The sequence below is a fragment of the Anser cygnoides genome, chromosome 5, assembly GCF_040182565.1.
Source record: "Anser cygnoides isolate HZ-2024a breed goose chromosome 5, Taihu_goose_T2T_genome, whole genome shotgun sequence".
In the NCBI taxonomy this organism is placed as follows: domain Eukaryota; kingdom Metazoa; phylum Chordata; class Aves; order Anseriformes; family Anatidae; genus Anser; species Anser cygnoides.
In genome coordinates this window covers 35,220,304-35,241,914 of record NC_089877.1, presented here as the reverse complement: position 1 = coordinate 35,241,914, position 21,611 = coordinate 35,220,304, and the positions used below count along the sequence as shown (strand labels likewise).

The 21,611-nt window shown below is 41.3% G+C and overlaps 3 protein-coding genes and 1 long non-coding RNA gene across 4 annotated transcripts; all 4 read right to left on the bottom strand.

Moving 5' to 3' along the window:
* Positions 1-591: 591 nt before the first annotated feature.
* LOC106047037 (uncharacterized) lies at positions 592-4,768 on the bottom strand. Its single transcript, XR_010831788.1, has 2 exons — positions 4,567-4,768; positions 592-695 (listed from the first exon to the last, which is right to left on the bottom strand). It is a non-coding gene; the product is annotated as an uncharacterized lncRNA (long non-coding RNA).
* An 11-nt stretch (positions 4,769-4,779) lies between these two features.
* On the bottom strand, positions 4,780-6,182 carry LOC136786268 (olfactory receptor 5J3-like). Its single transcript, XM_066997852.1, has one exon. It carries the CDS (start codon positions 5,782-5,784, stop codon positions 4,837-4,839), a length of 948 nt encoding a protein of 315 aa, XP_066853953.1. The 5' UTR covers positions 5,785-6,182; the 3' UTR covers positions 4,780-4,836.
* A 4,259-nt stretch (positions 6,183-10,441) lies between these two features.
* LOC106047022 (olfactory receptor-like protein COR6) lies at positions 10,442-11,655 on the bottom strand. Its single transcript, XM_013198314.3, has one exon. It carries the CDS (start codon positions 11,512-11,514, stop codon positions 10,576-10,578), a length of 939 nt encoding a protein of 312 aa, XP_013053768.3. The 5' UTR covers positions 11,515-11,655; the 3' UTR covers positions 10,442-10,575.
* Positions 11,656-14,645: 2,990 nt separating this feature from the next.
* Positions 14,646-19,321, bottom strand: LOC106047021 (olfactory receptor 5AS1-like). The gene has a single exon (XM_066998773.1). The coding sequence runs from the start codon at positions 15,966-15,968 to the stop codon at positions 15,003-15,005; it is 966 nt and encodes a 321-aa protein (XP_066854874.1). The 5' UTR covers positions 15,969-19,321; the 3' UTR covers positions 14,646-15,002.
* Positions 19,322-21,611: the final 2,290 nt, after the last annotated feature.

Sequence of the window (21,611 nt, the reverse complement as noted above, 5' to 3'; positions counted from 1 at the left end):
AGACTTTTCAGGCAATCATGCAATTACCATTTACATGTCTAAATTTAATCTAGACTTCTAAGTCAACTAGGCTGCCGCTGTGATCAGTGTATGATCAAACTATGGTGTAGTCAACTACTCATCCTACTTATTTCACCTCCTTCTCTGAAGGGAGTGAGCAGCCTGAAAGCCTATCAACAGGGTGAATTGCCCTCTGGGGTGTCCTGTCTTTTTCCATTAATCAAAAAAGCAGCTGAGGTGTTTAACTCTGAATGTAAGTGATGTAAGTGATTAGTGGAGAAATCTAAAGCTCAGTGAAATCTATCCCACAGAGACTGTACCCATTTTTTTGTGCAACATTTGGTCTTACAGTTGAAACTACCTGACCATCCTGCTGACATAATTCACAATTTACACAATGCAAACAAACAAGAAAAGTTTTTTTGAGTTCTCTGGATGTGAAATAAGAAAGCAATATTGCTTTTCCCAGTCTTTCTTGTGCATCCAGATGCTGAATTTTTAAAGGAGTCTCTTGCCATGTGTTTGTCAAATACTCAGAGAATGGGACCTGTCAAGGTCCATCTGGCAGGTCAGTGCTAAAACTGTCAAGGACCTACCTGGATTTTGAGGCTCAGACACACTTCTCGAATCCTGAACTTCCAAACACTCTAGCACTGCAGAAGTCTGGATTTCACTCTCAAGGATGCCATCACAACCTAGGTTTGTCAATATAAAGGTATCTTCATGTCTAGCTTTCAGCTCTTTCATGATCTTCTCTAAGTGATGTCTGCAATATATAATTTCTCCTTAGAGAAGATATGTAACCAAAGAAAATGTATGTGACCAGCTCACTGCATTGACATGACAGTGAGGTGTGTCTGCAGACATCTGGGAAGAGAAAAAATAACCCTCGTCCCTCCACAGAAAAGAAAAAATATTGTTCCACAATTGCATGTGGCACAGAAAAGCCACTCATCCCTCAGACCTGAGAGGTCATGTCAGGACCTGCTACTGCAAACATTTGCTACTTTGACTATTAGGAACTGAACAAACAGCTGAGTCTTCAGCTAATATTTTTCAGATTGAACACAAAGGACATAATTAAAGTGTCCTCGTGGGAGGCTTTAAATAGGCAAACAGAGGTCTGGTCTCCCACAGCAACATGCATGAAATGAGTATGCTTACAGTCCTTTATGGCCCCATTTATGGCAAATCCTGTCTGCTTTATTAAGACAAAGGAAAAGAGAAAGGAGACTTGGGGATATTCCGTGTCTGTAGGACACTGGAAAAATCATTGTTGAACTTCAATCTAAAAGGAACACAGACATTAAACCGCTTACGGTCATTTTTGATTCAGTCTCCTCTCTCATCCCATCATTCATGCAGTTGTATATCTTGTAGGGCATGGGCAGGGCGGACACAGTCCTGGTCTTTCTGGCTGATATGTCCATTGGGTGGACACAAAGTTCACTGATACCAGCAACCCATGTTAGATACCCTGAAATGCAGGGGCTCATTGCTCTGGTTAGTTGTTTTTCAGAAGTTGTTTCATGTTGGGTGGCTGAAAGAGAATGCATGACTTTTTAATACTCAGTCATGAAACTCCACCCATCCTAAATTAAAGTCTTCAACTGATGGAGAATCTATCAGAATTGAAGTAGAAGATTATATTTGGTCGTTTACATATGCAGATGAAACAAAACAGTAAAATTTTAGTAGTCCCTGTTTTCCTGGCTAACCACATAACAAACAAGGTGTCCTCTTTTGGAAAATAACAAATAGGAGACTAAGAATATTGTAATGATGGCTCTTTATCTAGTTGAAAAGAAAGGGATTGTGTGAAAGACCAAGAAAAAGGATTTACAAAATATTTCAGTAATTATCTTTCTGTTTTTTCTTAATCACTTATGAATGATCACAAAAATTTTGTTCTGCTTGGTTGTGCATGAAATTGCTACATGCAGTGTTTGAGAAGGAGGAGGGAATGTCTTATGGAAATGTCTTTTAATTTGTAGGGCTCCAGTGGCAGGGTAGTGATGAGGGCTCTCACTGTCAGGTGTCTGTGAGATGTCATGGATATGTGCTGGAAAGCTTGGTTTATTCTGTACCTAGAAAGTACACCAAGGATTAAACTATTATACAAACCCTGTTGTGTTGGAAGACACTGCAGGCAAAAGGCAGATACATTTCTCAGTTTACCACTCTTATATGTAGATGCCATCTGACCTAGAGTAACTCCTGCAACAGCTCTAGTCCTGCTTCTGTGAACTGAGCTGGTTAAGATTCAGTCTTTGAGACTTTCACCAGTCCAAGGCTGTTTATTTTCTTCACTGAATATCTGAGGTGTATTTGAGAAAGAAATCATAACAGTGGTTCTCAAAGCATGCACACTTGGAGCAAAATGACACACAATTGTACAAGCCACTTCCTGGAGGATTTCTATTGATATTATTACCAATGCCACATGCTTACAAGACAAGTTTCCTCTCCTTTATTTTCTTCCTAGACAACTTCGAAGTCACCTTTCAGATTGCCTAGTTGCTATGTTTTTCAGAACATGCACAAATATTGAGTCTTACAGTGCCACTATTAAGTCTTCCTTTGCATTAATCCTAGGGGCAACAGGTGATAATAACAGTAATCACAAGGAATAGTTAAAGCCTTGAGGTGAGATTTAGGTACCTAAATTTGGGCAGATGAAAATTCAAAATTTTGACCTTGCCTGGTCATGTTAGATCTTTCCATAGTCCACAGAGAAAACAGGCAACTTTGGTGGTTTTACCCAGCTGGGCAGCTGAACTACACCACAACCGCTCTCTCTCACTTCCCCTCCTCAAAGGGAAAGAGCGAGAAAATATGATGGAAAGGGCTCAAGTGTTGAGGTAAGGACAGGGAGATCACTCAACAATTATATTCATGGGCAAAACAGACTCAGCATAGGGAGATTAATGAAATTTATTACCTATTACTAACAAGCTAGAGCCATGAGAACAACAAAAATAAAAATAAAAAACAAACTAAAAACACTTTCCCCCCATCCACCCTCTTCTACGTCCTCCCCCTGAGTAGAGCAGGGGAATGGGGACTGTGGTCAGTCCTAACACTTCATCTCCGCCGCTCCTTCACGGTCACTCTCTGCCCCTGCTCCACGTGGGTCCCTCCCACGGGATGCCGTCCTTCCCAAACTGAGCCTGCGGGGGCTGCCCACAGGCAGCAGCTCTTCAAGAACTGCTCCCACATGGCTCCGTACCACAGGGTCCATCCGTCAGGAGCAAACTGCACCAACACAGGTCCCCTATGGGCGGCAGCTCCCCCCAGGCCTCCTGCTCCTGTGTGGGCTCCTCTCCATGGGCCACAGGTCTGGCCCAGGGCCTGCTCCTGCAGTGTCCTTCAGGCCAGCATCCACCTGCTCCACTGGGGGCTCCTCCACGGGGTGCAGCGCGGAGATGTGCTCTGCCATGGGACTCGTGGGCTGCAGGGGGACAGCCTGCTCCACCAGGGGACTCTCCACAGGCCGCAGGGGACTTCTGCTGCATGACTGGAGCCCCTCCTGCCCTCCTGCTGCACTCGCCTTGGGGGCTGCAGGGCTGGTTCTCACTCCTTGCTCTCCCAGCTGCTGTTGCACAGCAGTTTTTTTCCCTTTCTTAAAACTGCTCTCACAGAGACACAAACAACATTGGTATCCAAAGACTTCAAAAAACTGGCAGGTGAAAAGGCGGCACTTAAAACCTCTGTAATGCAGAGCCTGTGTGTTATACTGACTTGGAATTTGATGAAATAAGGCTTTAGTAAGAGGATTTATATCTGTCTTTCCATATTGCACATCCTTCAGTTAGGAATCTTAGAATCATAGAATCATTTAGATTGGAAAAGACCTCTAAAATCACCAAGTCCAACCATTAACCTAGCACTGCCAAGTCCACTAAACCGTGTCCCTAAGCACCACATCTACACCTCTTTTAAATAATTCCAGGGATAGTGACTCAACCACTTTCCTGGGCAGCTTTTTCCAGTGCTTTACAATACTTTCAGTAAAGAAATTTTTCCTAACATCCAACCTAACCCTCCCTTGGCACAACTTGAGGCCATTTTCTCTTGTTCTATCACAAGAAGCGATAGATAGTTTGGGAGAGGAGACCAACCCCCACCTCACTACAATCTCCTCTGAGGTAGTTGTAGAGAGCAATAAGGTCTCCCCTGAGCCTCCTTTTCTCTGGGTTAAATTACCCCGCTCCCCTCAGCTGCTCCTCATAGGACTTGTTCTCTAGACCCTTCACCAGCCTTGTTGTCTTTCTTCGGACACACTCCAGCACCTTGATGTGACTGGCCTCCAACTGGATTTAGCTCTGTTAAATCTGGATTTAACACCACAACTCTTTGGGCCTGGCCACTCAGCCAGTTTTTTACCCAGCAAGGCGTACACCTGTCCAAACCACGAGCGGACAGTTTCTCCAGGAGAGGGCTGTGGGAAACAGTGTCAAAAGCTTTACCAAAGTCTAGGCAGACAACATCCACAGCCTTTGCTTCATTACACTAAGTGCATCACCTTGACATAGAAGGTGATCAGGTTAGTCAGGCAGGACCTACCTTTCATAAACCCATGCTAAGTGGGCCTGATCACCTAGATGTCCTGTATATGTTGCATGGTGGCACTTAAGAAGATGGCACTATGCTCCATAACCTTCCCCGGCACCAAAGCCAGACTGACAGGCCTGTAGTTCCTTGGGTCCTCCTTCTGGCCCTTCTTGCAGATGAGTGTCACATTTGCTAACCTCCAGTCAACTGTGACCTCATAATCCACATCCAAAACAATGGGGTTTTGTACAGATTCACCCCAGATGCCACTGTGAAAGGCTTTCAGCACATAAAGACTTTCCTCTTCAGCAGTTTCCTTGCAGCACATTTCACATCATTATTTCTCAAGCTGTATATTAAGGGGTTGAGCAGAGGAATAACTACCGTGTAGAACACAGAAACAGTTTTATCAGTGCTCAGCAAGTGGCTGGAGCTGGGGAAGAAATACATGAACAGGATTGTGCCATGAAATGTGAAAACAGCTGTAAGGTGGGAGGCACATGTGGAGAAAGTTTTTTGCCTGCCCTTGGCAGAACGGATCTTCAGCACTGTGACAACGATGAAAAAGTAAGAAATGATGGTGATTGTAAAAGTGGTTGCCTCAAACAAGGAGCCAAATACGGTGACAAGGACCTTGTTGAGATGGGTGTCACTGCAGGAGAGTTTTAGGAGAGGGAGGAGGTCACAGAAAAAGTGATCAATGACATTTGAGCCGCAAAAGGACAATTTTAGCAAGCCATGGGTGTGTATCAATGAATTTACAATACCCCCAAAATAGGATCCAGCTATTAACAGTAAACAAACCTTTTTGGTTACAATGACAGTGTAGAGCAGTGGGTTACAAATGGCCATATAGCGGTCATATGCCATTGCAGCCAAGAGAAACATTTCTGTGGTGGCAAAAAGTGCAAAGAAGCCGTACTGTATAAGGCATCCACTATATGACACTCCCCTTGACACTGTTAAAAAGTTGAGCAGCATATTGGGAGTAATAGTGGAAGAATAACAGACATCTAAGAAGGACAAGTTGCTGAGGAAAAAGTACATAGGAGTATGCAGGTATGGGTCAAACTTAATGATCAGTATCATTCCTAGATTACCCAGCAAGGTCATCCCATAAATCAAAGAAAAGACAGCAAACAGTGGAAGCTGCAGGTCTGGTCTATCAGTTAATCCTGTGAAAATGAAGCTAGCCACAGTGGTATGATTCTCTTGCACCATCATTTTCATTTAATTGTTGCCTGCTGGAGTAGAGAAGGAAAGCCACATATCAGAGCATGGGATGGATTGTCAGTGTCCCTCACCACAGTCCCTATGCCACTCACCCCCTCCAGTTTTGGCTTTTACACCTAAAATGATAACCAGTTATTTAATTTCTTTCCAGGTTCCATTGGTCCCCTTTCTTCTCTTTTATTTTCCATAATTACCTTTCTCTGATATAAGATGGAACAATCCCTGCCATTCAAGAAGACATAGAGAGCAGACCCATCAAAATCAATGGAGCTGAATTTTGGAGGAAGTGAAGGGAGCTCAAGAAATTATCTAGCCTACCTCCACACTCCATGGCAGAGTTCCACTATGCCAGTGGTATTCCTGAATTTGAAGCAGTCCTTGATGCCCCATACCAATGGAGAATTCACAGCTTCTTTCATGCCTTTTCCCCTAATGCACTTTTGAATGAGTATTTCAAAATATAATGACTAACATTTTCTAAAGTGGTTGATATTTTGAGGTGATTTTACCAGTTTGTGAAATAACTAACAGTCTATTGGAGGACTAAATTTCAGAAGGCATCAAGCACTCACTGTTGCCCATTTCTTGGAATAACTTTGAAGAAATGGTCCCAAATTAGGGGCTTGCAAGCACACTGTTTTCATCACAAACATTTAACGTATGTGACTCTATCTCATTTGTATAAGCTGCAGTAGCATACACCCAGGAGCAAACGTACGGGAAAAGAAGATTAAAACAAGCAGTAAGACCTAAACCATTTTCACTAGTAAAGCAGAAAAAACTCTGAGAGACAGTGAAAACTCCTAGGTACTTCTTATAAGGCTCAGGGTGGAGAATATTGTCCTCATAAAGAGCCAAAACCAAGCATTCATCAATAAATAAGGCTGTAAGCTGGCAACATAGCTTTCATACAATCATAGAATGGCTTGGCCTTAAAGACCACCTAGTTCCAATCCCCTGCCATGGGCAGGGATGCCACCCACTAGATCAGGTTGCCCACAGCCTCATCCAACCTGGTCTTGAACACCTCCAGGGATGGGACATCCAAAACTTTGCAGGGCAAAATCCACAGCTTTAAATCCATTAAGTCTCTTTCGTGTTTGCTCAGTACTTTTGAGACATCATTATCTAGGTCAAAACATCTTTTAAAAATCTTAATAAGTCATAATATCTTTTAAAAATGTTCTTAAAAGCTATAGAGTCATATTTTTTCTTATTTCCAAAGCAACAGATAAGAAACCTCATTCATGTTGTTTATGCTTTACTCCTTAAGCAGTCATTTCCAAATTGGTAATGCTGTTCTGAGAGATTCCAGTTTGGGAAGATACTTACATGTGGGTGAGATGCCTCTCTCCTGACTGCAGCTGTCTCAAAGGAAAGCTTCTAGTGTCAGCTCTTTTCTGGATTAGGATACGATGGTTACTTCTGTTGAAAGATAGTTGCCTAGGACAGGTGACATGAAACAAACTTGAAGATGATCATTTCTTCTCATGGAGTACCACTGTAGCAGAGTAGAGGAGACCAAGGCAAAGGGAGAGTGCCCAGCCAGATTAGCTTAGATCATTAAATGTTAGGAGATACAGACCTCACTTTATGCACCTGGAAGACTAAGATGTTCTTCCATCCATTGAGCTAGATTCATGCGTAGGAAAAATAATCTTACATTGGGAGTTTATGACACCATCTAGACATCCGTAATTAGCATTATTAATAAAGAGTAGATCTTAAATATTTTATTTGCATATCTGAAAAGTACCAGTGTTTATGTTGAAAGAATCATGGTGTGATTTACCATTGAGATGCATTTACCATGTGGTGCATTTTCATCATTTGGATATTGACAAATTCAGTCCTGAGAACCTTTCACTTCCTGCCTTTGATTCATTATGTCATTATCTGCCATGTTACCAGTCTTACCTGATGGAAAACAGAAAGAAGACCACAAAATATTTTATAATTTCCTAAGGAAGGCTTACCCCTCTGTTCCTCTCACTAAAGGTTCAAGAGAAGATTGATCTTTCAAATGCTTTTCTTAAAACAAAATATCCTGTAAGGTAAACGTATTTCATGTTAGAAACCAACATTGGCATATTGTTGCAGAAAAAAGAAACAACACAGAAAATAATTGTATTTTCTTATACCTGTTTCATTTCATTCTAGGACTGGTTCTGTATCTGTGTTAGAGAAAAGTTCTTTGGAATAATTACGCGTATTAGAAGAGTTTGGTGTAATTTTTCTCTGGAGACACTCAGCATGAATAGGAAGAAAACAATTTTGAGAGACAGGGAGAGAGAAATGACTGATAGAGTTGAAGTTTGATGCTTATTTTGATTTTGCAAAGATAACACCTCTTGCTTCTCTTCACTCCAGTTCAGGCTAAGGAGTATCAGTAAACTCCAAATTACTTAATTCCATGGTCATCTGCAATTTATAATTACTGCTGTAATACCTTCCTCCTGTGAGAAAGGAACCAGCCCCATTGTGCATGTAGAGAATCCCTCAGATGAAAAAATTGTTGAGATGGAAATGAACTCATACCTGCATTTATATTTTTCCATCCAGATACCTGGAACAACTGGCCAGTACAAATGAACACTACTATTTTAAAACAAGCTTTCAGTGTAGAGTAATTGTTCTCAGTTGAATTGTCCCATGAGAAAAGTAAATTATGTTTACAACTGCTTCCATTATTATCAAGTGACTAGAAAGAGTCTCTTTCTACAGGCTGGAACTAATCAATGCAGCCAAAGCCACTCAGAGATTGATACCACTCATATATGAGCTACCATCATTATGCTGGCTAGGTGTCTAGTGAGTACACTGAGATCCTATACATCCTGGTTACGTATAGACACCTATATATCCCTCTCTAAATGATATATCCCTATATATCTCTATATATCCCTCTCTAAATCCCTCTTTATTCTGTGAGCTGAGTCACAACAAAAGGCATGACTGTATCCTGAACAGGCATCTAGTCTGATATTCTGGCATTGCAAGTGCAACACCATTTTAGCAGAAATATATTAATATGACATCTATGCAAGTCTATTCCCCTTCTTTTCTTGCTTTGCTCTGTATCTCAAGCATGACATCTCCACTTCTCATCTATAATTACAGACAAGCTATTTTTTGTTTTGGTTTTGTGAATATACTCACCTCTCTTCTGCAATGCTGTGCTGAGATATGTGTTTCAGACCCGACTGCCCCTAATTGTCTTCGCACTAGGGATGTACAAAGGGTAGAGTCTGTTTTTATTTGTGTTGCATTAAGCAGGAAAGTGGACTCACCAATAAGAGTATCTCCACCAACACTTATTTACTTTGGACAAAGTAGGGAACTGGTAGCAGAAAATTGTTACCTGGTACTCCAGCAGAGAGGTGGGCACATGCTCTTCTACCTGTTTAAGATAACAGTCAACCTGAACCTTTAAAATAAAAAGAATGCCTCAAGTTGTGTCTGAAGGCAAGCATGGAATTATGGTGAGGAATATTCATTTCATGATAGATAAAGCTCCTGGCTGATCTTCAAGGCAATCTTATGTAGGGCTGTGATATTCATCTAGTTTGAGGGTAACTGCATGGACAAAAGCAAACACAGAGGTGTGGAAAAGCTCTGGTAAGAAATACCTTAAGATTTCAAAACTCTAAAGCATTTATAATTTAGTCATTCTGGCTGGAAATCCCTGGCTTATACATGGCTTAGAACATCCTTTCTTCTTCTTTTCAAAACAGACTTTTATTGTTTTCCTATTATTTCATGCTTCTGCAAAAGGAAAGTGTTTGCAATGCCTCTGAAGTCCCATGTGATGGAATCAGCCCAAATGAGACTGCTTGCAGGATTGTTCATGTGGTCCTGAGATGATTGTTTTTTTCCCCCTAAGTCAGGCAGATGTTCATTCTTCAACTGTCTGCTTTTATTCCGGCCAATTAAATCACTTGATTTGGTAAAAGTTGGCATCTGAGGTATCTTTCACCATCCCTATTATTCCGTATCTTTGGAAATATATGTAAAAGGCTGCAAAAGCTTTTGTTCCAATAGCTATTTGTTCTGAGGATGTGGTTTCAGAATTAAAAGTCATTGCAAGTCTAAGATCTACCTGGGCAAACTGGCAAGCACTGTTTCCCAACTCAACATTAAATAAATAGCTAAACTGTGTTGTTGCTTTCTTAATTCATTTATTTATAATTACTGCATTTACTACATGGGAAAAAATGCAAAGATTGAAAAAAAAAAAGCATCTCTGCTAATGCTAGATGTACAGCAAGTACAGCAACAGAACTGAAATCCCAGCTCCTTCGCTCTTTGCATTTACTTTTCTACCAGCATGACACAAAATTGATCAACCCATCATATTTTCATCTTTGAAATAAATGACCAGGCATCTTACTAAAAATGAAGAACAGAAAACCTATATTTTCTTTTGACATAATCAGTTGTGTCTTTCTGATGCTTATCCCTGATTGCAGCATGACTTTCCTGCATTCTTCTCAGAACTTTTAGGCATCATTTAAACATTGGTAACATTTCACAGACCCTCTTCCAATGTACGCTGAAATTGCCTTCATAATGTGGCACAGGTTCAGCAAGAAGAATGCTGCTCCATCTGCAATAAATTTCATGTCAGGTTCTGTTCAAAATAGTGCTTAAATACACAGGAAACATATTTAATATGCAAAAGCAATGGAAATTTAAGACTAAACATGTGCTTAAGTGTTTTCTTTTTTGGACTTATTTGTGGGTCATCCCTTAAAATTCAGTTTGGGATCTCTCTGGACAGCCAAAGGGTCAGTGATGCAAAACTTTGGTGGCTATAGTTCTCCGTAAGGCATCCTTTACCTCCTTGTTCCTCCAGCTGTAAATGATGGGGTTCAGCATAGGGATCACCACAGTGTAGAACAAAGATGCGATTTTGTCTGTGTTGAGTGAGTAGCTGGTGGCTGGTCGGAAATACATGAAGATTATTGTTCCATGGAACAAGATGACAGTCATCAGGTGAGAGGCACAAGTGGAGTAGGCTTTGTACTTTCTTTCCGTAGAACGGCTCCTCAGCACTGCCTGAATAATTAAAATATATGAGATGAAGGTGGTGGTGATGCTGCTTATCTCAACCAAGCTTCCTAAAGCAAAAACCAGCAGCTCATTGACAGCAGTATTGGAGGAAGAAATCTGGAAGAGCGGGCTGTTATCACAAAAAAAATGGTTTACCACATTTGAAGAACAAAAGTTTAGTCTTAGCAAGCCACTGGTGTGTATCACAGAGTTCAGGAACCCCCAGAAGTATGAAGCTTTCACCAGATTCCAGCAGACTGTCTTGGACATGATGATGGTATAGAGCAGAGGTTTACAAATGGCCACATACCGGTCGTATGCCATCACAGCTAGCAGCAAGCACTCTGAGATTATCAACAAAACAAAGCTGAAATACTGCATAATGCAACCTATGTATGAAATTGTTTTCATTTCTACTGAAAAGGTCATCAACATTCTAGGAGTGATAACTGTGCAATAAGTGGCATCCATGAAAGACAGATTTTGGAGAAAAAAATACATAGGGGTGTGAAGCCGGAGATCTATAGTGATTAATGCAATCATACCCAGATTCATTAGCGCAGTGGTGAAGTAAATGGCTAAAAACACCACGAAGAGAGGCATTTGCAGCCTTGGATCATCTGTCAATCCAGACAGAATGAACGTGGTTGGTGTTGTGCAGTTTCCTGAAGCCATTGGGCTTGACTGGTATGTTATCTGCCATCAGGAGCAGGAGGAAGGGTGACAAAGGGTTTGTTAGTGCTTAGAAATTAATGGGATAAGAAAACATGTATTGCTCACATCTGTTATACATGATCACATAACAGAGACTTTAGAAAACCCCGAGTTCCTAAGATGCCTGTAGCTATGTGAAATAGTACTGCCTAGATACTAAAATCTAATTACCCATTCATTTTTCCATCCAAAAAAAAAAAGCTAGATGTCCACTAGGAGGTAGTTGCATAGGCTCTCTTTACCTGCTGTGAGTGGACCAGGTATAGTCTTAAATGCAATCAAGTCAATATAAACCCCTCTCTGTAAACGGCAACTGAATTTTAAATACCTACAGAGACTTTTAGAGTCTATATTTATCAGGGAGAAATAAGGCACTGGTAGGGTGGCATGCATTAGATCTATTCCATGCACTCCTAAGATATATACCTGAGGATGAGAACATAAAGGCCTTAAACCTAAAATAGTTGGCTATGAACCCCAACCTAAGACAGGAGAGATAAATCCTAAATCTTAGTGCAAACATGCTTTTCAGTAGCTGTGCTTTGCTTAATCCTCATAGCTGCACATGAGAAGCATTCAAGAAATCCAGGCTGGAAATGAAAAAAATACAAAGCAGAAGGTCCACGGTTACAGACAAAAAATATGTAAAAAATAAAATCAGACAAATCCCCTTTATTCTCTTCTACACTGTCTTTGCCCACTTAGTGCAGAGGCATACCTTTGTAACTAAGACTTAATTCAGGCACAGATATGATAGCTTTGCAGAATCAAACAGTCAACATGCAACTTTCAGCATACACTTACTTTTCAAAGTGAACATTCAAGAATAAGAACTAATTTTTACAAGAACTGACAAGCATTATCCAGCTTCTTTATGCCTCGCCAACTTCACCTCATTTTTACTTCTTACTTCCAGGAGGCAGGCTTTTTATATGAAGCTGTGTTTTTATACACTCAGAAAAAAATTGAAGCAATTATATCTTTGACAAGCAGACCGCACTAGCATGGCAATTATACCATACTTTATGTCTCCTGAGGGACAGGAGATAATCACATCACAACATCATCTTGAGAAGATAAGCAATATCTCAGATGTTTTAAGGTTTTCCCTGTTCTGTACATCTAGCTGATGGAGTTGGTGCCATAAATGATAGCTACCTGTGGAAAGCAGATTTGATTAAATGAAGATCATCTGTGATATTGTTCTTTAGTCTTAGTAACGGATGCTAGTTTAGATAACATCAATATTTTGAAGAGAAAAGCATAATGGCAGAGGTCCATTAACTCAAATCTCTCTTGGGTTTCTATTTTGAAGTGGTCTATGCAACAATTTGTTAGGTGAGATCAAAGTTGTTTGTCTGTGTTTGAGATAAGTGAGTGCTGGACACTATGCTCAGTGCAATGATTATTGCTTGCAAAATTCAGTAACTTCAACAGGATTCTGAGAGCTCTGTAGAAATAATTTACATTAGTATTCTATGGAGGTCAAAGTTAGCTTTATTCTCCCTCAGCTCTCTATTTATAAAGGAGAGGTAGTACCACTGCCATGCCCAAATCACATAAGTCAGGGACACTTTAAACTACTAGTCCCACTTTTCTACTATGAACGGAGAACTTGGTGCCTTTAAATAATTGAGACAAGCAGTGTATGCAAGCATCATGTCTCCTTTCTCCTTTAGTCCGCATGAGTCTGCCTGAGGTCACTGTCCTTTGCCTGGGACACATCACCATCAAAGAACATGTTCTTTTCAGACATTTACGGAGGTCTTTGCATGAAAACAATAAAAAGCATAAAGGCTTTTTATGGAGATTCAAAGGGAAAATCTTGGTCCCACTGAAATAAAGGATAGCTTTAACCATCCACTTATCTCTACCCTATAAAGCCAGGACAGGCAGATATATCTGGAGAGAAAAAGAAACAAGAAGTATTCTTTTAAAGCCTCTTACTCTAAGAGGGTTTAATGTGTAATTAGCACCTAAATCTCACTGCCTAAATTCTACTAGGATTCTTCTGCTAGGATTCTTCACTGGTGTATAGCAGTCTAAGGTCCCACCTTGCCTATCACTACCCAAATGGCATAGATTCGTTATTCCAACTGCCTAATTGATGATGACCATTTTCAGAGATGATTCAGCGAAAGCTTCTCAGACACCTATAGATCTGTACTGACACAGAGGGACTATGAGGCTCTTTCAGAGTCATTACCTAATTTTAAATGTCTCATTATAGGTCTATGATATTGCTATCTGCCTACACGATCTTTTGAGGTGATGGAGAAAAATAAGCACTTTAAAGGGTAATATATGTAGGTACTATGTGCCCATACCAGGTAGAGATGTGTCGCAACCCTAAAAAAAAAAAGATTTTTCTCCACTGTCTTTAAAGGTACCCTTAGAAAATCATTTCACGTGTAGATGTCTGCTGTTTAGATTTCCCATTTGTCAGTGAAAACTTTGCTAGGTTTAAGCAAGACAAATCACAGACTGCTAAATAAAGTTAGGCAATGCTTCTGTCATGATTATGGACTTTAATGTATGTGTCTTTCACCTGCCTTGCATATACTTCACCTCCTTGTTTTGGAGTTCCATGCTACTTCCATTTGTAGAACAGTGCAAGATGCATTGTCTCAAATAACCACACAATAATATCATCACTGAATCTTGATATAATCCCAAACATTTGTGCTGATTCGTATTGGAAACCTGTAAGCAATGATAAGGAGCAAGCATCTCAAAACAAAGCCTTTTCATTTAGTGTTAGCACAAGAGAGACCCCCACAGGTGTTTTACCACATGCTCCATCACAAGCTACAAAAAAAACAGGCTTCACTCTTCAGACTCTGAAACAAACAAATAAAGAAACAGAAGGCACTCATTCAATCAGAGAAAGAAAACCATAGCCTGCAAGTTTTCATTAATTTTATTTACGTTAGACATGTGCAGTCAAAAATATACATCATTCATATTCCAGAAGGTCTTCCCTGTGGGCTAGTCCCTAACAGGACATGTTCCGTTGGCCCTCATCAGCACTTGTTGAAGGGCTAACTTGTGCACACATCTATTACAGTGTATAATCAGTAACACAGCCTAATGAAAAAGAGATGAGACATGTCACTCATGCTTCTGACCCAGTGCCACAAAACAATCCTGCAAAACGTACAGGAAAGCTGCTTACTACATGAATGAAAGATTTCTCCAGGATACCAATACTCAATTTTTAAAAACCAGCAAATCTCTCTTAGGTGTATGAAGTGGTCTCTTCTATAAAATTTGCTGCTTGAGGGTAAGCTCACTAAATGCAAGCACCAAAACCCATTTTTCTTCATTAACAACAAAGTGAAACTGGGGAAACTAGTTTTTGATGGAGATGTTAGTAAACACGGATATCTGCATTTAGAAAGACAGGTTGAATGTTTTTGTGCTGTACTGCACCAGTCCTACCCTACAGCCTATTCATTGCCTTTTCTCCTGCTAAGTGTCTGAGAAAACACTTTCCTCTCTATTGATCTTCTTAGGGCTTCCATAACCTCCTTGTTCCTCAGGCTGTAGATCATGGGGTTCAGCATGGGAAAGACCACAGTGTAAAATACAGCAATTATTTTGTCTGTGTCTGGTGAGTAGCTAGAGCTAGGCCGTAAATAGGTGAAGAGGAGGGAGCCGTAGAATAAGCCAACAGCCATCAGGTGGGAGGTGCAGGTGGAGAAGGCCTTGTGCCTGCTCTCTGCGGCATGAAACTGAAGGATGGTGCCAAGGATGCAGGCATAGGAGACGACGATGATCAGGAAGGTGCTGGTTTGTATAAAGCCACACAAGGTGAAGAGGAGGACCTCGTTGACCTGTGTTTTGGAGCAGGAGAGCTCCAGCAGCGGGGGAATGTCACAGAAAAAGTGGTTGATGGTGTTGGAGCCACAGAACGACAGGGTGAACACGAAACTCGTGTGGACCAGTGAGGTCAGAACCCCACTGAGATAAGCCCCGGCTACCAATAAGGCACAGACCCGGTGGGACATGGTGACAGCGTAGAGAAGAGGACGACATATGGCCACGTAGCGGTCGTAGGCCATCACAGCCAAAATGAGGCACTCAGCATCAGCAAGGGCAGCGAAGAGAAACATCTGTGTTGCACAACCAAAGACAGAAATGGTCTTCCGTTGTGCTAACAGATTCAACAGCATCTTGGGAGCAATGGCAGATGAATAGCTGAGGTCTAAGAAAGATAAATTGCTTAGGAAATAGTACATGGGGCTATGAAGGCAGGTGTTGAGCCAGACAAGCACAATGATGCCAGCGTTGCCCACCAGCGTGGTGATATAGATGAGCAGGAAGAGCCCAAACAAAGGTAACTCCACCTCCGGACGGTCAGTGAAACCCAAGAGAATGAACTCGGTCACTGCAGTGTGGTTTTTTTCAGGCATTTCCTTTCTTCATATTTGCATTTTCGGTAAGCGTTGTCCAAGGGACCATTGGTTGGTCCTAACGGTTGAGCCACAATCAAGCAGGGTTCGTCCCTGTCTTCTCAAGAGACTTAAAGGTAACACAATTATTTTACACACAAAGGAGAAAGTGGTGATGTAAAGCATACTCAGATGTAAAAGCTGAGGAGGACATTGAAAGAGAAATTAGGAAACATTAATTCCATGAGTTCTTCCTCATATAGCAGATAGATTTAATGACATGTGCATGACATAGGTTCTTAGACAGATATTTTGAAATATTTAAAGCCAAAGTAGTATATCAATGAGTGTTTTATATGTTGCATTGCTGAAAAAAACACACATTACTTCCCATGAAATAAGCATTAGATATTGAGGTGAGTGAAGCATAGGGTTCAGGCACAATTTAGGGTTAGTAATGGTCACTTTTGCTTTCCTGATACATGTTGTTCCTCATCTTTTCTTTCTTCTTAAATGCTTAACATAAATAAGGGGTTTGGGGGACGGAGCCTCTTCTTTGACATAGGTCAAATTTAGAACTACATTAAGTCATCAGAAAAAAAAAATATATATTTTAAATATGGAACCTTTTAAAAAAAAATCTCACATACTTTGATGTTGTTGTTAATGTTGTTGTTGAAGCTATAAACTGAATTTAAATTATACTGTCAAAGGCATCCCTCAGAACACATTCCTCCAAATACATTCTCCAAATAATCAGGTTTGGGTGCCAGTTTCACCTTTGGAATAGAAATGGTAAGTTTAACTTTACTGTGCAAACGTAAAGACTGATTTCTGCTTCTATCAACGTAAACTTAAGTAAGGATAGATTTTTTTTGTTCACATTTTTACTTACAAAAGGAGATGTAATAAAAAACACACTGGCATAAGTCACTGAAATAACTGCAGATTTCAATGCTGTGCAGACAAAAAAAATACAATGAAAACAGAAATGTCAACATCCCTCCAAAAACCCCAAAACCAAAACAACAACAAGAAAAATCTATGAACCCTTCAGGATAAGCAACCAAATGCACTTCAAAAATAAATCTTTTACTATATATAGTAAATAAATTAGGCAATAAGTTAGGCTTAATGGGGGCATACAGAAAAGCAGATTCTCTTCCCAATTGCGTTTCCAGATCCTGCAGATGGAAGAATTTGCACACCCCTTTAGCTGCCTAAATGTCAGTTTGAGTCATCTCAAGTCTGTGTGTAATCACGAGATCATTTATAATCACTTTTTTTTCCTTGGTTTACTGCCAAGGAAGGAAGCCTGGGTGACCAGCACAAATTCATTGCTAGGCTTTCTGATAAGCAAACCAGAGTAAGCTGAATCTCACCCTGAGCATGTCAGTGGGATCTCCTCTTCCAAGACTCTTCTACTGTCAGGGGAAAGAGGACAAATTAAAAGTTACCTCTGAATCATCTTATCTAGCATCTGAATCACCTTCTGCACTTGTGTCTCCCTTCATTTTGTAAGGATCTAGAGCGTCTAAGGTTGTCATTTACACTTCTGATTTCTGGTCCTGATGAGGGGTGACACACAGCCATCCCTGGAGTTTTAGAAGAGGTTAAAAATGCTGAAAGAAAGCAGAGATTATTTCCCTAAAGCAGAAACCTAGAGAGCAAGGAACAAATAAGCACTATCCCCATGCCTTATGGCTAACCACAGTGTGTAATCCCTTTCACGAGCCAGGCAGCCTTCGCCTTAAAATGAAACAGACAGTTGCCAGCCTTGCTGGATGGATGGTACAAAACAAGGATGTTGAGGGGACCGCAGCAATAGTCCCATTTTTTTTTTCCAAATGTGACAATTTATACACGTGTCGTTCACATCTTACCTCCCTTGAGGCTGTCTGTGCGTGAAATATGGTTCATTCAGCTACACTGGATATGTGAGAACGTGGGGTTTTTATTCACAGCCCTTGATGGTTTGAATCTTTTCATACTGCTTCACCTCAAAACAAACCTTTTAAAATATACAGGAAATAAATAGTCACTTTCTTTGGAAGTCTTCTACCAGCATGCCTGTGGTACCAGTCATTTCTGCAGGAGGTTCTCTTCCCAGCATCTGCCACTGGTGAGTAACACGCTGGCCATGCTACAACCCTGGGTCCACCTCGTCACCCAAAGTCAGGGAAAAGAGGCATTCCTAGACACCAGTTCATCCAGCCTACCTCAGACAGTTGTCTGCTTCTTTCACATTCAGCACAGGAAAATTCATTCTTCTTTTGTCCAACCATTCAAATACAGAGAGTGATACGCCAGCTCTGTACAGGGATTTGAGATATACTATTGAAAAGCACTCTGTTTCCTGGCTGTTAATATTGTCACTTCCATCACGTTAAACACTCAGCAAAGAGTGTACACCTACAAGTTACACCTACAAGTCTCTAACCCCATGTTTTCCTGAGTCTTTGGTGAGATTTTTTAGGAGCAATAATAAGAACAACCACCACCATATCAGAAATAATAATTAGCAGCTCTTAGCGAAGGAAATACTCTCTCAGTTCCAGTTTTGGCTGGAGGAAGGAGAGGAAAAAGGGAGGTCACGAGTCAGGAGAAGTGTGTGGTCCTGTTCTCCATCCCCTTTTCCACCACCTGTAGCATCATCTTGGTTAGTCATTTGAACAGAATGTGATGGAAACTTCATCTACACTCTGCAAAATATACTAAGATTTTTCATGGAAAGGGACCTTAATGGTATTCAGAATTGGCAATAATTGCTATTTTTGCCAGTAGCCGAAGGAACCAGCCACAGAAGGCTGAAGTGATGAACCAGTCAAACACTGATATTTGTTCTTCCCCGTTTAACACCAGCCCCAAATCAGACCTACCTGTGGATGGTATGAGGACCTCCTCACACAAAAGCTGGTTTTGTAGGCGATGGTAAGGATTTATCACAGCACCAGTGAGGCACCAGGGACATGGTCCCTGTTGCATCTTCAGCTGGATTACCTCATGGAGAAAGGACAGCTAAGCTGCTGCTATTTTCTCCTTTCTTGGGCACTGAACTGACATCTGTACAGTGCAATTTACTGCACAGCTGTTCCTGATTTTGGTGAAAAGGGTGACAGTCATAATGTGGAAGTCCAGCTGCTTGAAACTGAGTTTTGAATGGTTTGGGTTTGTATTTAGGAGGAATTTTAATTGTCTTCTCATTTGTGAGCCACAGATGATCTATATGAAGGTTTTCCCCCATGAATTCCTAGGTTTGAAGGGGTTTTGTCTTGTTATAACTTTAATGACACAACTGAAATTGTCACCCGGGTAGAATTAACCAGAGATACTATTAAACCAGAGATACTATTCATCCGCGTCCAAGTTACTCGTCTAAGTCTTATGTAGCTGTTTACACTCTTTCTGTAGTCCATGGGGCATGATTAGTGGGATATTTATTATGCCCATGTGGGAGAAGGCTCTCCGAAGATGCTTGTTTCTGATTTTGAAAGGTACTCTTTTCTGCTTACTGACTTAAAAGGCAGCCAGGATACCAAACCATAGCCCCCTGAATTCAAGTGAGAGCAATCCATCCTCGGAAATCACTTGTTGCAACTAATGGAAAAACCTAAAGCTGGGCAAATTGAGCCCTGCCTCGTAATGACCAAAACGTGTCCTTGTTACAGATGGAAGAGAACAGAATGAAGACAGACATTTGACAGCGGATCTTGAATGTGAGACAGAAAGGGGGAATGGTAACATTAATGTGGACACATTTAGGAAAGAAGCAACTGCTAGAAGAGCATGTGCATGTGAAATACTGATATTGGAAGGGAAAAAAATATGAAAAAAGTGTGGTTACCATCTCAAGAAAAGAGGGCAGAGTGCTGGTCTGCAAGAGAAAGAGAAATCTTTCTGAGGATACTACATGTAGCATTTCCCTTTTGTAAACAGAGAAATGAAACACACCTGATGAGATGTGATACCATCTCTTCTGAAGTAAGAGAACAAGATATTGATGGAGCTGAAAGACACGAAAACCCATAAAAGTCAAGTGAACCATAATTGATAGATGTCATACAACCCCCCCTTGTTCCTAATGAAAGTCCAATAATCAACAAAAACACATGCTTTTTCTAGGCTGTTCTTTCAAGTATGAGTTTTTCAAGTCTGTATTTATTGATTTACTGTGAAGCTGGATTTGACAAGGCCAAAAACATTAAAGCAACAAACTAAAAACAACCCCTTTTGGGGCTGCAGAAATTACCCTCACCGGAGTTGACCTACAAGGAAAACTACCTGCAGACGGTCATCCCAGGGTCCTCCGTGAGCATCCCAGAGTCCTCCATGAGCCTTTCAGAGGTCCCCAGGAACCTCTGCAGAGCCTTCTTTGTTCCTCAGCTCCATGTCCCTTCTTCTGCTCCCTGAGCTCATCTGTGAACCATCGCATGCTGTACAGGTCCCTTGGGGAGCCCTTGGTGCTGCCCCAGGCCTCTCCACATGCCTTTGGAGGTGTCTCAGAAACCTTCATGGGTGGTTTGTAGTAGAACCCTGGGTGTTCCTCTGGGTGCCCTCAGATCCCATTGTGCACCTCTGGACCAGGCAAGGACTGGAAGTGCTTCTCAGATCCCAACCTCAGCTCTTGACCTCTCAGTACTCCTCAGCCCAAACCATGTTATTCCCTTTGCTTTGCTTTCTCTGCAGTTATTTTCAGGGAGAATTTGCCTGGAGAAGCAGGTACCCCACTGAACCCCACTTTTTGGCACAAACAAGGTGCTGGCTGCTGACTTTGGTCTCTGGATGCCAGGTGCACCCAAGCCCATCGGCACTGGTGGTGGGCTGAAACTTGCTCCTTAATTCAGTCCCAGGTTTCACCATGTCCTTGCCCAGTGGTTAAAGCAGCAGCTGCACTGTCCCTCTGGGGGGATTTGGGTTTCACGGTCTGCAGAGTTGCAGGTTGATGCCTGAGCTTTTGCTGCCAGCAGTTGTTTCAGCTCAAACCACTGGATGGGGTAGAAATGCTGCAGGGCATTTTTGTCCCCACACAACTCACTTAGGCCAAGGGACATGGTTGGTTTGGGTTTGCCCGTTGTGCACGGTTGTAGTGAAAGAGAATCTCTGAGTGACTTTTAAGAGTTTAAAGTTTTAAAGGTGACTTTAAGAAACTCTTGATGTCTGCTAGAGACTACTACATTTGGAAAGATGACTTTTGGAAATGCCGAAGTAGGCTGGAGACTAAGAAAGATGGCTTTCAGAAATCCCAGAATCACAGAATGGTTGAAGTTGGAAGGGACCTCTGGAGATCATCTAGTCCAAGCCCCCTGTTCAAGCAGGGTCACCTACATCCAGGCTGGTTTTGAGTATCTCCAGAGATGTGCCTATGTCTTCTGGGGACTAAGTCTTAAAGTTGACTTCAGGAAAATCCTTAAGTCTGCTAGAGACTTCAAGGAATACATCAAGTTGGCTTTAGGAAAGTCTTGAATATGAGTTAGGAAGGTCTGCATGAGACTCCAAAGGTAGTCTTAAAGTCAACTTTAAGAACACTATATATTTATACACATTTATACATATTTATAGGTAACACACACAAAACGTACAAAGAAGTCTCTGCCTTTCCAGGGACAGCCTGTGGCCTGATGCCTTTCCTCAACTATCCTCTCTGTACTTGTTGGGCATTTTGGT

Coding starts and splice junctions, on each gene's coding strand:
- LOC136786268 (XM_066997852.1), bottom strand. CDS start 5,784: ATGAAAATGATGGTGCAAGAGAATCATACCACTGTGGCTAGCTTCATT.
- LOC106047022 (XM_013198314.3), bottom strand. CDS start 11,514: ATGGCTTCAGGAAACTGCACAACACCAACCACGTTCATTCTGTCTGGA.
- LOC106047021 (XM_066998773.1), bottom strand. CDS start 15,968: ATGCCTGAAAAAAACCACACTGCAGTGACCGAGTTCATTCTCTTGGGT.